Source organism: Notechis scutatus, chromosome 4 (genome assembly GCF_049901735.1).
Source record: "Notechis scutatus isolate UNSWTSFEM ecotype Mainland chromosome 4, rNotScu1.2, whole genome shotgun sequence".
NCBI lineage: Eukaryota > Metazoa > Chordata > Lepidosauria > Squamata > Elapidae > Notechis > Notechis scutatus.
In genome coordinates, this window is record NC_142012.1 from 79,968,720 (window position 1) to 79,980,961 (window position 12,242).

At 42.5% G+C, this 12,242-nt stretch overlaps 1 protein-coding gene across 2 annotated transcripts in view; it reads right to left on the reverse strand.

The window, feature by feature from the left end:
* The window catches only part of POLR3A (RNA polymerase III subunit A), a 48,329-nt gene that overhangs the window by 17,983 nt on the left and 18,104 nt on the right, over positions 1-12,242 (reverse strand). For both annotated transcript variants that reach the window (XM_087963909.1, XM_087963907.1), the window contains exons 12-19: positions 11,719-11,788; positions 10,898-11,025; positions 10,255-10,393; positions 7,982-8,146; positions 7,102-7,274; positions 5,018-5,129; positions 3,516-3,634; positions 1,368-1,505 (exon numbers count right to left, since the gene is read on the reverse strand). In XM_087963909.1, the coding sequence (XP_087820035.1) occupies positions 1,368-1,505; positions 3,516-3,634; positions 5,018-5,129; positions 7,102-7,274; positions 7,982-8,146; positions 10,255-10,393; positions 10,898-11,025; positions 11,719-11,788 (1,044 nt within the window). The remainder of the gene's footprint in view (positions 1-1,367; positions 1,506-3,515; positions 3,635-5,017; positions 5,130-7,101; positions 7,275-7,981; positions 8,147-10,254; positions 10,394-10,897; positions 11,026-11,718; positions 11,789-12,242) is intronic.

The window sequence follows — 12,242 nt, forward strand, 5'->3', positions numbered from 1 at the left end:
GGTGGGTAAAATGAGGACCCAGATTGTTGGGGGCAAGAGGCTGACTCTATAAACCGCTTAGAGAGGGCTGGAAAGCACTGTGAAGTGGTATATAAGGCTAAGTGCTAGTGATATTGCCCTTCGTTCCTTTCTTCTCTCCCTCCCAGTGGTTAAAATGGAATATTGCAGGCTAATTCTGCTGAGTGCCAGCAGTTCGATTCTCACCAGGCTCAACGTTGACTCATCCTTCCATCCTTCCGAGGTGGGTAAAATGAGGAGCCAGATTGTTGGGGGCAAGAGGCTGACTTAGAAAGGGCTGTAAAAGCACTTGTGAAGCGGTATATAAGTCTAAGCTATATATAAGTCTAAGGCTAATTTGTATATTGGATTTTTTTCTCAAGTGGGATTCTCTCTATATGAAACCAAGATCGAAGCCTATGGTCGCTACTTAAACAATCAACTTGGTCTAAATAACTAGACAAGGTGTTTGTTTGTTTTTTAAACTTTTAAAACAGAATTTATTCTCTTCCTGGCTGTCTCCCTATCCATATAAATTTGTGTTTGTGTGTGTAACTTTTATACTGGTCTGTCTGTCTGTCTGTCTGTCTGTCTGTCTGTGTGTCTATCTATTAAATTTATATTGTCGCCTATTCACCCATGGTGACTTGAGGCGGCTTACAGAATGTCAAATTATATTTAAAATAAAAAACAAAAATAAAAATTAACAAAAAGAATCAAATAAATTAATAAAGTACAATAGGACAAAATCTGAAAATAAATAAATAAAAAATCTCCCAACTCCCACTCCTATCTCTGCTCATCCTAGCAGAGTTTTAGTTTAATTTAATTTAGTTTATTGTCACTGCACCTTGTACAACGAAATTAAATGCCATCTTCAGTGTACAATGTAACTATAAAAATAAAAACACAAACACACAACTGAATTGAAAATCGCTGATATTGCATTAATATGGCACTATATAGTAGAATTCAACAGAGTTCCTGCCCTGGGATAGAAGCTGTTTTTCAGCCTATTTGTCCTTGTTTTTACTATTACCCTGTACTGTCTGCCAGATGGTAATAGTTCAAAAAAAAAAGGGGGGGGTGCCCAGGATGAGATGGATCTTCAAGGATGTTTTCAACTTTTTTAAGGCAGCAGGAGCTATAAAGCTCTTCCAAAGAGGGGAGAGGGCAACCCATGATCCTCTGGGCAATGACGTTAACCCTCCTATTTTGGTAGTTCTTTACTTTTCTTTATTCTCAGAACTGAAAACAGATGGAAGAAGAGACTAGCCGGCAGGGAAATCACTCTTGACCTAAAGGAGAATAAATACTTCTAGTTGGCTACACGGATGGTCCACATTTTCTTGTAGAAAATGTGCAATTACCTGCATGTATCCTGTTTCGGCTGTTTTTACAGCTGTATCGACAAGACCTTCCCGACCAGCCATGGTGTGGAAGAAAAATTCGGTGGGTGTCAACCCAGAATAGAAGCTGTTGGCCACAAAACCTTTAGCGGCTGGAAGCTGGAAAAAAAAAGTGTGTGTGTGTGTGGGAAATTCTTTAGAAATAATATCACTTTACTTAATATCATTTACTTCCAACAGTCAGCACAGTTAACACGTTAGAATAGCACCAGCAGGCACAGATTCAAATTGCCACTGGGTAATTAATTAAAGCACATCAATCTAATTGGCTCCCTGGGAGGGTCAATTTGGAAGATATCTGGTCGCGAATTCCTTGGAGGAAGGTAAAATATCATTCAAGGGACAGACAAGCTTGTGATCAGAATTGGTAAGTTAATCTAACATCTTTGTGCATCTTTTATTCCATTCCAGTAGCATCTTCTATTTCCTGGTGGGACCTGCAGGATTCCACTTCCTTGGCGGAACCCAAAATCCCAAAATTCTCTCCGTTTCCCAAATGAAGAGAACTGGAGAAGTTGCCCAACAGAATTGCCTTGTATTTATGGAATTAAGATCCACATTCTGTCCTGTGTCTAAAACATAGCGTTCTGGTTCTTGATCCAAACAGCAGCAATCGGCATTCTGATCATGGCTTTTAACTGTTCAAAATGATTTATGTCCTATTATTCTTGTAGGAACTTCATAGCATCGGTCAGGGCTCTTCAAACTTGGCAGTTTTAAGTCTTGTGGACTTCAACTCCCAGAATTCCTCCTCCAGTCATGTTAGCTCAGGAATTCTGGGAGTTGAAGTCCACAAGCCTTAAACTTGCCAAGTTTGAAGACCCCTTGACATAGGTCAACAGTGCTTAAATAAGCTGAACACTTCCATCCACAGGCAGATCAGAAAGATTTGAATGACTCTTAGCTATCGTTTTGGGAGACCGGACTGGCATAGTGGCCAAAGATGCTTGGCAAGGAACGAGCAGAGCAAAGTTCTAGGTCTCCCTTGGCATGGTTCTATGCATGGAAGGCAACTGGATGGCTTTTGGGTCCACTACTTTCTCTCAGCCTTAGTCTGGGAAGATGAAAGACATCCCAGAAGAAGACACTGGTGAATCATTTCTGACAATCCAGGGACAACCATGACCTGGAGGACTTGAGAATCTCTACAGACTTTTAGCTATGCAATTTAGGATGAACACCCTTGGAATAGTATGGGAGTAGAAATGGATTTCCAGAGGAAAAATTGCAGACTACAGGAACCAGGAGACCCTGAGAGCATAGATAAACTTCCAAGTGGCCTCAACGACACTCTAAAACAGGGGTGTCAAACTTGCCGCGTGACATTTCTCCCCTTCGCAGAGCTGGGTGGGCGTGGCCTGGGCGTGACTCATCTGGCCTGCCAGTTTGACACCCCTGCTCCAGGTAAAGGTAAAGGTTCCCCTCGCACATACGTGCTAGTCATTTCCGGCTCTAAGGGGCGGTGCTCATCTCCATTACAAAGCCAAAGAAGAGCCAGCACTGAGCGAAGACGTCTCCGTGGTCATGTGGCTTGCATGACTAAATGCCGAAGGCGCACGGAACGCTGTTACCTTCCCACCAAAAGGGTCCCTATTTTTTTCTACTTGCATTTTGACGTGCTTTCGAACTGCTAGGTTGGCAGAAGCTGGGACAAGTGACGGGAGCTCACTCCGTTACGCGGCGCTAGGGATTTGAACCGCTGAACTGCCGATCTTTCTGATCGGCAAGCTCAGCGTCTTAGCCACTGAGCCACCCCTGCTCTCAAAGGATGCAAATGTCCAGCTGTCTTCAAGAAGTGCAAATCCTTCCCTTCCTCACTATCCTGTCAGAGCTGAAGAAGCTTCTTGGAGGAGAAGCGAAACGTCTTCAAGAAAAAGAAAAAAAAAACAAGAAAGTCGGGTTGCCTCCTGAAAAAAAAACCTTTGGGACAATTTCTGAAAATGTTGCCAAGAAAAATTGGAAAGGAATTGTGGTCTCCAGGTATGAAGAGAAGGATCATAACAATTATCACCTGGATCGAAAGTTCACCTTCATCTTATCTCATATTTTCATCAGGCTGCTTCGTTTGACAATATTGCCGAGGTCCTATCTAACTTCCAGGCTCCTTACCTTGGAATGCTTCTCAAAATGAGGCAAGGATCGGTTTTCAAAGCCATCAGGAACACGGGACCCACTGATGGCTTGCTGGCCTACACAAGCAATCATCTGGGATATATTAATAAAGGATCCTATTAGGGGGTGAAAATGACAACAACCAAGGTAAGCAACACCTTTGTCTCAGGACTGAAGGCAACATGTTATCATGCTGTTTCCCAACTCCACCCCCATTCTGCTACGATCAGTAAAATATCAAAAGTCAATATATTAAGCTTGTTCCGCTATCCTATAATATTGCATTTATTGTGAATAAGTTCTTCTTGTGATGGTTTTACTCTTTGACTGATTGTGAAGCAATCTCTACCCCAGCAGCTGAGCTTAAACAGAGAGAGAGAGAGAGAGAGGACAACAGAGAGAGAGAGAGCAGAGAAGAGAGACAGAGACACACAGAGAGAGAGAGAGAGAGAGAGAGAGAGAGAAAGGCAGACACACACACACACACACAGAGAGAGAGAGAGAGGAGAGAGAGAGAGAGAGACAGAGAGAGACAGAGAGAAGAGAGGCAGAGACAGAGAGAGAGAGACAGAGACACACAGAGAGAGAGAGAGAGAGAGGCAGAGAGAGAGAGAAAGGCAGAGAGAGAGACAGAGACAGAGACACACAGAGAAAGGCAGACACACACACACACACAGAGAGCAGAGAGCAGAGAGAGACAGAGAGAGAGAGGAGAGGGGAGGAGAGGGCACACACAGAGAGAGAGAGAGGGGGAGGCAGAGAGAGAGAGAGAGAGGCACACACACACACACAGAGGCAGAGAGGCAGAGAGAGAGAGAGAGACAGAGAGCAAGAGAGAGAGAAAAAGAGAAAGAGAGAGAGAGAGAGACAGAGAGACAGAGAGAGACACACACAACAGAGGCAGAGAGGAGACAGAGAAGAGGAGAAGAGAGGAGAAGGAGACACACACACACACAGAGGCAGAGGGAGAGAGACAGGGTGAGAGAGAGAGACAAGAGAGACAGAGAGACAGAGAGAGAGAGAAAGGAGGCAGAGAGAGAGAGACAGAGACACACAGAGAAAGGCAGAGAGAGAGAGAGACAGAGCCACACACACACACACACACAGAGAGAGAGAGAGAGAGAGAGAGAGAGAGAGAGAGAGACAGAGAGACACAGAGAGAGACAGACAGACAGACACACACAGAGGGGGGGGAGGGACACACAGATAGACAGAGAATGACAGACAGAGAGACACACAGACAGAGACGGAGGGAGATTGAACCGTCTGTCAGCCTTCAGATGGAGACTTCTTAGCCTGCGAGATAATTTTTTTGTCGGGGCTGCCTAATAAAGGAATCTTTTGAGTTCACATCAGAGGGTTTGTTGTGTTTGGGAAGCTGGGTCAGAACACTGAGGCACAGGAATAGCATCCATATGATAATGCTCTGATAAAGCTGATATCTTAGCAGAAATCTATGGATCCCAGAGGTAGGTGCTAATTTGGAGGGTCAATCCTACCTTTGGAACCACAAACGGCCATCGTGAGGGGGCTGTTACTTTTGTCTAGTTCTCTAAGGCAGGCACTGCCCGCGTGGTCTCGGATAACAGACAGTTCCTTCAGAATCAGGGCCTAGGAAAAAAGAATCAATTAGCAAGCGATGCTTGCAAGAATTTGCCTGTTTTCATCTCATTATAACCGAGTGTAATTAGAAGTTGACATCATTCTTAAGGTAGCAATCCAACACATATTGTTTGGAATAGAATAAAGTACCCCAAAATAACGAACAAAAGATTAATTGCTCTGAATTTTCCCAGTGGATAAACTACAATTAAAGGTAAAGGTTCCCCTCGGACATAGGTGCTAGTCATTCCCGGCTCTAGGGGGCAGTGCTCATCTCCATTAAAAAGCCGAAGAACTATCAGCCGGAACTATCTGAAGACGTCTCCATGGTCATGTGGCCAGCAGGACTAAACACTGAAGGCGCATGGAACGCTGTTCCCTTCCCACCAAAGGGGTCCCTATTTTTCTACTTGCATTTTTTACATGCTTTCGAACTGCTTGGTTGGCAGAAGCTGGGACAAGTGACAGGAGCTCACTCCGTTATGTGGCACTAGGGATTTGAACCACCGAACTGCTGACCTTTCTGATCGGCAAGCTCAGCATCTTAGCCACTGAGCCACTGTGTCCCTTAGACTACAATTAGTGGTTACTAATTGTAAGAATTTGTCCTGCCGTGTTCCTTTCAGAACTAAAGAGAAAGTAGCTTCTTTGGCAAGAGAAATCAAGAGGAAGTGTCTCCGTCTTCAATTTCAAATCATAATATACCAGGAGTTTGAATTTTAACAGCTATGCCGCACCCACTGCACACTTTACAATACTGTTAAAGATAAAACAGTAAGAGAAATTACAGGGTACGAAACTGAATTTAAGCCAGAAGCCTTTTTACCGGGGATGATTAAAAGAAACCTGAAGAAACATATCAAATACATCGTACAACATATATTAACAGGGGCAAGAATTGCTTATGCCAAAAGCTGGAAAATAGATGATGTACCTTCAGAAAATATGGTAATAAATAAAATACATGATTGTGCCGATGGACAGACTGATGAGAAAACTAAAAGGTAAAGAGGAGTCTGAGTATTATGAGGTTTGGGAAATGTTATATATATGGTTAGATAAGAGAAATATGGTTTGATATGGAAATGAATTGTAAATATTGTACCTAAGTATATAAGTAACGCTTCACACAGAACTGTTAAAATGTAAATTTTATATGTATTTTGAAAATAAATAAAATTTAAAAAAAAGATAAAACAGTCATGTGCTGGATCCAATTTCTGAACTTGACATGCACATAGAACAGAATAACAGAGTTGGAAGGGACCTTGGAGGTCTTCTAGTCCAACCCCGTTTAGGCAGGAAACCCTATCCCATTCTGGACAAATGGCTGACCAATCTCTTTCTTAAAAACTTCCAGTGTTGGAGCATTCACAACTTCTGAAGAGAAGTCACTCCACTGATTAATTGTTCTATCAGGAAAACTGTCATATTATTCATTCGTTTATACATTGCTTCTTCCCTTAGCAGTCTTGGTTTAATTGTAATGTTAACATTCATCGTTTTAATATTTTAATGTTTGGGACTGTTGGTTTTATCTTTGCTGGAAGCCACTTAAGAGTTGCCGTCAAGGCTAAATCACATTTTCGCCTACATTCCACTTTACCTGCAGCTTGACCATGAAAGGGAAGGGGGGTTAGAATGGAATATAAGGGTGGGGGGAATGACATTCAAACATCCATCAGTTCCTGGTACGTTCCCAAAACAATATCAGCAGAAGTGATTGGTGGACGTAATGGACTGTGGGTGGCCCGTAGGGAAAAGGGAAAAATGCTTGCTTTTGCGTGAGAAACCCAGAACTGGTTTTGTTTCTTCTGTTCCAATGTGGTTTTTGTTTTTTTCAGTCAAGTTTTTACTCTTGGTAAAATAATGTCTTTTTCTGGATTCGCCAACTGGACAGCTGACAAGTCACTTGATGGCGAGATAGGCGGCATATAAATTTAGTAAACAAATTAAAACTTGAAAATGGGGTATAACTAACCTCTAGGGTTTCCTCCGCTGTGCAGCCAGGTTGCTGCTGTAGCTTTCCAGTCTTCAAGGCTTCAATATATTCGTCACATTTCTTGTAGCCGGCATTCAGAAGTTCATATTTTGCCTTCAGCAAGCCTTGGCCAGGGGTGACATCGCCAATTCCAATGGAAAAGCCACGGTTAGCTATGCAAGGGCCAAGAAAGACTACATCAGCACACTTGCAGAAAAGGTGTTTTGACCCAGCTCCCCAAATACGACAAACCCTCTGAAGTTAACTCAAAAGATTCCTTTATTAGAAGTGCCAACAGCCCCGGCAAACAGTTTCTCTCACAGGCTAACAAATTTGTCTGGCAGGGAGACAAATAATTGTCTGCCACCTCTATTCATCTCCACCCCCGCCTTTTATCCCCAGAGCTAGGGTGTGGCTTTGCTAGCAGCGGTGGCTCTTTTGTCCCGAGAACCAGCCCATAGATCTCCACTGCTCTCCTCTCCTCTGCCTTCTGCGCATCCATGCGTCAGGCACTGAACCCAGCTGTTCCTCCTCTGCCTCATCAGCTACCTCCAGTCCTTTATATATATACACACACACACACACACTCTCCAAAGCACCGGAGGGCAGGACAAGAAAAAAAATGGTTGGAAACTAATCAAAGAGAGAAGCAACCTAGAATTAAGGAGAAACTTCCTCACAGTGCGGACAATTAACCAGTGGAACAGTTTGCCACCAGACATTGTGGGTGCTCCATCACTGGGGATTTTTAAGAAAAGACTGGACAGTCACTTGTCTGAAATGGTATAGGTTCTCCTGCTTGAGTAGGGGGCTCGACTAGAAGACCTCCAAGGTCCCTTCCAGCTCTATTCTACTCTAATTCATGGTTCAAGATACTTACAGAGGTAGACAGGAGCCAGTCTGGCTAACCTTGACATGGCATCAGCTGCCTCCACTTGGCCCCAATCTCTCAGTAAAATGTAGAATATATTATTCTTCGATCCGGATCCCAACGTCCCCTTGTCCATGCTGCCAGACATCAACTCGCTGTTGTGGATTGCAACATCTGAAACACAAATGCGATGTAGCTGGCCAAGGGAACATTCTGGAGGAGGCAGCTTCGATCCTTCCTTGCTCGGCTGTGCAAAGTGCTTGATGTTAATTCCAAAACACCAACAAAAGACTTAAGAATCTGCAACTCTTTAAATGCAGCTGCATTTTTATGGTATTCTGCGGCAGCTGCTGTGAGCCTGGGAAAAGACACGGCTACTTTAAAAGGTTCCTCATGTTCATATAGCATAGCGTGCCTGAAATTTCTCACCTGACGTGCTCCAAAGTACCTTCGGTTATAGATTCCATAGCTGTTCTGATCTAGGCTTCCCAAAATCACAAAGCAGACTTGTCATCCCGACAAAACCCTTTTTTTTATTAGGTTAATGTGAATTCCTATCATTCATATCCAGCAAAGTCCTGGCAAACAAGAGTGAATTACTACCACAGACTTTATCGGGCTTGGAGAGTTGCCAGGCCAATAGCTTCCAAGCGCAACGCTGTCCAAGGAAATACTTGGCAAGGAGTCTCTGTGAGTCACGAACAAATCTTCACACTAATTAAATGAACTAATTGTCTCCTGCAAACCCCACTCCCCTTTCGCTCTTTATTCCCAATGGGAGGGGCCATTCACCGTCCACCTATGCCTTTACTCCCAAATTGACCCTTGTTCCTTAACTGTTCCCTTCTCCTGGCAGCTCTGTGCATGTGCACACACTGGGAACAAGCTCTAGCTGTTCTTCTGCCCCACTGATCTCCGACTCTAAAGGCAGCTGATAACTGTCGGGCAGTCCTGGCCCCATCTCTGCCTCCGATGCAGAGCACTCATCAGAGCCTTCCCCAGATTCCAGGACTGGCCCATGTTCCTCCCCAACCTCCTCACTGTCCAAGTCTGCTGCCAGCTCCACTGGCCACTGAGGGGCCACAACAGTAGCACACGCACTTGGAATCAAATAAAAAAGGGCTGTTCTTCTTTCATATGCTTATTTTATGCAACGGTGACTTAAGCATGTTAATTTACCTGGACCTCTACTTATCACATGAGGTCTTACAAAATGGGTCACTCTCCCTGAAAATCATCACTTTGGAAAAGAGCTCAGTACAGAACATGAGCAGGTTAATTTTTATGCAAGTTCTTTCCGAAGGGAGGAAGTTCTGAACCACCAATAGTCTGATATGATACATTGTGGATACAGTTCAACACTAAAAACTAGGTGCAAGTAACTACAAGAACATAGTTTTAAGAACTTTGAAAATAATAGCAATAGCACTTAGACTTATATACTGCTTTACAGCACTCACTAAGCAGTTTACAGAGTCAACATATTGCCCCAACCAATTAGAATAGAATAGAATAGAATAGGGAATAGAATAGGAGTAGCGTAGAGTAGAATAGAGTAAGTGTAGCATAGAGTAGAATAGAATAGAGTAGAGTAGGATAGGATAGGTTAGAATAGGAAAGAATATGGAATAGGAATACAATAGAATGGGGAATAGAATAGGAAATAGAGTAGAATAGAATAGAATAGAATAGAATAGAATAGAATAGAATAGAATAGAATAGAATAGAATAGAATAGAATATTGGAATGAAGAATGGAATGGAATAGAATAGAATAGAATAGGGAAGAGAAGAGAAGAGAAGAAAAGAAAAGAGAAGAAAAGAGAACAAGAGTAACATAGAGTAGAATAGAATAAGAGTAGCATAGAGTAGCATAGAGTAGAGTAGAGTAGAGTAGAGCAGAGTAGAGTAGAATTCTTTATTGGCCAACTGTGATTGGAAATACAAGGACTTTGTCTTTGGTGCATATGCTCTTGATGCACATAAAAGAAAAGATACATTCGTCAAGAGTCAAGAATCATAAGGTACAACACTTAATAATAATAGTCGTAGGGTAGAATAAGCAATCAAATCCTACTAGGAAACAGTCAATATAAATTGTAAGGATACAAGCGACAAGGTTACAGTCATACACTCATGAGTGGGAGGAGATGGGGGATAGGAATGATGAGAAGATCAATAGTAATAGTAATGCAGACTTAATAAATTTGGGTCCTCACTTTGAAAATAATATTAAATAAAAGGTAAGCTACCTAGCAAAATTGGAGGAGCTGCACTACTTACAGGAGTCATTACTGCACAAATCTTCTCCTTTGCCGCAGTATTGCTTGCCTTTGGTTCTGAGATTGGCCTTGACGGGACAACTGTCTCCAGGTTTCAGAATGACACTGAAGACCTGCTTTCCTGTCCACAGGGTGACCGGCTAAGAAAAAAAGAGGCCAAGAAGAAAGGATTATAAATACGGATGGGGAAGAATGTTCTCCAGATGGTAGTTCAGAGGAGGATGTGCTGGCAACTGAGGGTTACGAGCCAGGAATGGAGGGGTTGAGCACAGGGGAGCAACCAGACGAGCAGCCTAAACTCAAGAATATTCATTCTCATTCTCTGCCTTGCTCTGTCCCTCCATCTTCCTCTTTTTCCCTCTGTACTTCTTTCTCTCCTTCTTTCTCTCCCTCTCTCACCTTCCCTCCCTCCCTTTCTCCCTCCCTCCATCCCTCTCTCCCCCTCCCTCTTTCCCTTTCTCTCCCCCACCCTCCATCCCTCTTTCTCCCTCCGTCCTTCCCTCTCTCCCCCTCACTCCATCCCTCTCTCTCCTCTCCCTTCCTCTCTCTCCCTCCCCTCTCTCTCTCTCTCTCTCTCTCTCTCCTCTCCCTCCCTCCCTTTCTCCCTCCCCTCCAGTCGCTCTCACACTTTCTCTCTGCCATACCTTAAGAATTGCTGGAGGTGGGAGGCGAACTTTCACTTTTTCATCCTTGCCCACCAGAATAGAGGCGATCAACTGACACGCTTTCGCTCGATCAAAGAAAGTGTCCTTTAGCGTGAGGAGATAAGCACCTAAAATTCAAAAATAAAAATAAAAATCCAGAAAGAAAGAAAAAGCATTCAGGTAGATGCATTTTATCAGCTCTCAGGTTTTTATAGCATGACATCGCGATGCAAAACAACTCCAAAATAATGTATTTATTTAAAGATCATTTACACGGTATGAAGATAAAAGAGCAAAAAAAAAAAAAGTGATTAAAAAGAAGAAAAACATTTTATCTCCTGGCACTTTCCTTCTTGATATAGATAGGCACATTTTCTTTCACCTTTATAAAGCTGTAAATACTATGTCAAAAAACAGAAACTTTTAGGGGAAAACTTTCAGAAAAAGTGGTCCAAGGTTCATACATTTGCAGTTTATACATAACTATTTCAGACATACTTCAAAAGATACCAACAGAAAAAAAATCTGTGACACTGTATTAATTTCTTAATTTAGGAGGAAACATTATTTCAATCAGGAACAAAAGACTCCCAACATTGTTCCAATAATAAGTTCCCTAAAGGCTCAGGTGAAAAAAAGAAAAGAAAAAAGGATATTAGTTTCTATTTTTCCCCTCTGGTCATTTTTTTTTTTTTTTGGTTTTGTTTTGTTTTCCAAAACACTGGGAAAATGAAGCATTTTGAAAGACTAAAATAAAACATCCTTGTTTATGCCCCGTTATTTTACAAAGACGTATCTAGAGACTGATGTCAAATACACACCTGTCAGAAAATCCTGAATTGCAGCGATCAGCGGTTCTCCATTCCTTGGGGTTACCAAGTTGGCTTTGGTCTGAGAAAAGAAAGTATTTTATTTTTTAGTTGCCCTCCGAGAAAAGAAATGGATTAGATCAGACCATGTTGCATATACTTCACACTTGAAGCCAATTACTTCACTTTCCTGATTCAAGTGTAGACTGTAAGGTACATTTGAGATACAGAGATAAGTATAAAATATATGGTTTGCAGAGAAATGGCTAGGTAAGTGTATATTTGGGTTTCAAAGAACAAAACAAAGCAGAAAGGAGGAAAAATAATGACAAAAACCATCACCCTGAAGGAATAACAGACGGGGGGGTGGGGTGGGGGGAAGAAGAGGTGTTTTCTTGGCTCAGAACCTGATTAATAGCAAATAGACACCAATAAATAGTTTTTTTTCCCCCAATGGGCTAGCAAAATAGCTCCATCAAGAACTGGCGTTAGAACTTGGTGAAGTTCAATCGCTTCAAATTTAGTTGGAGTTGATC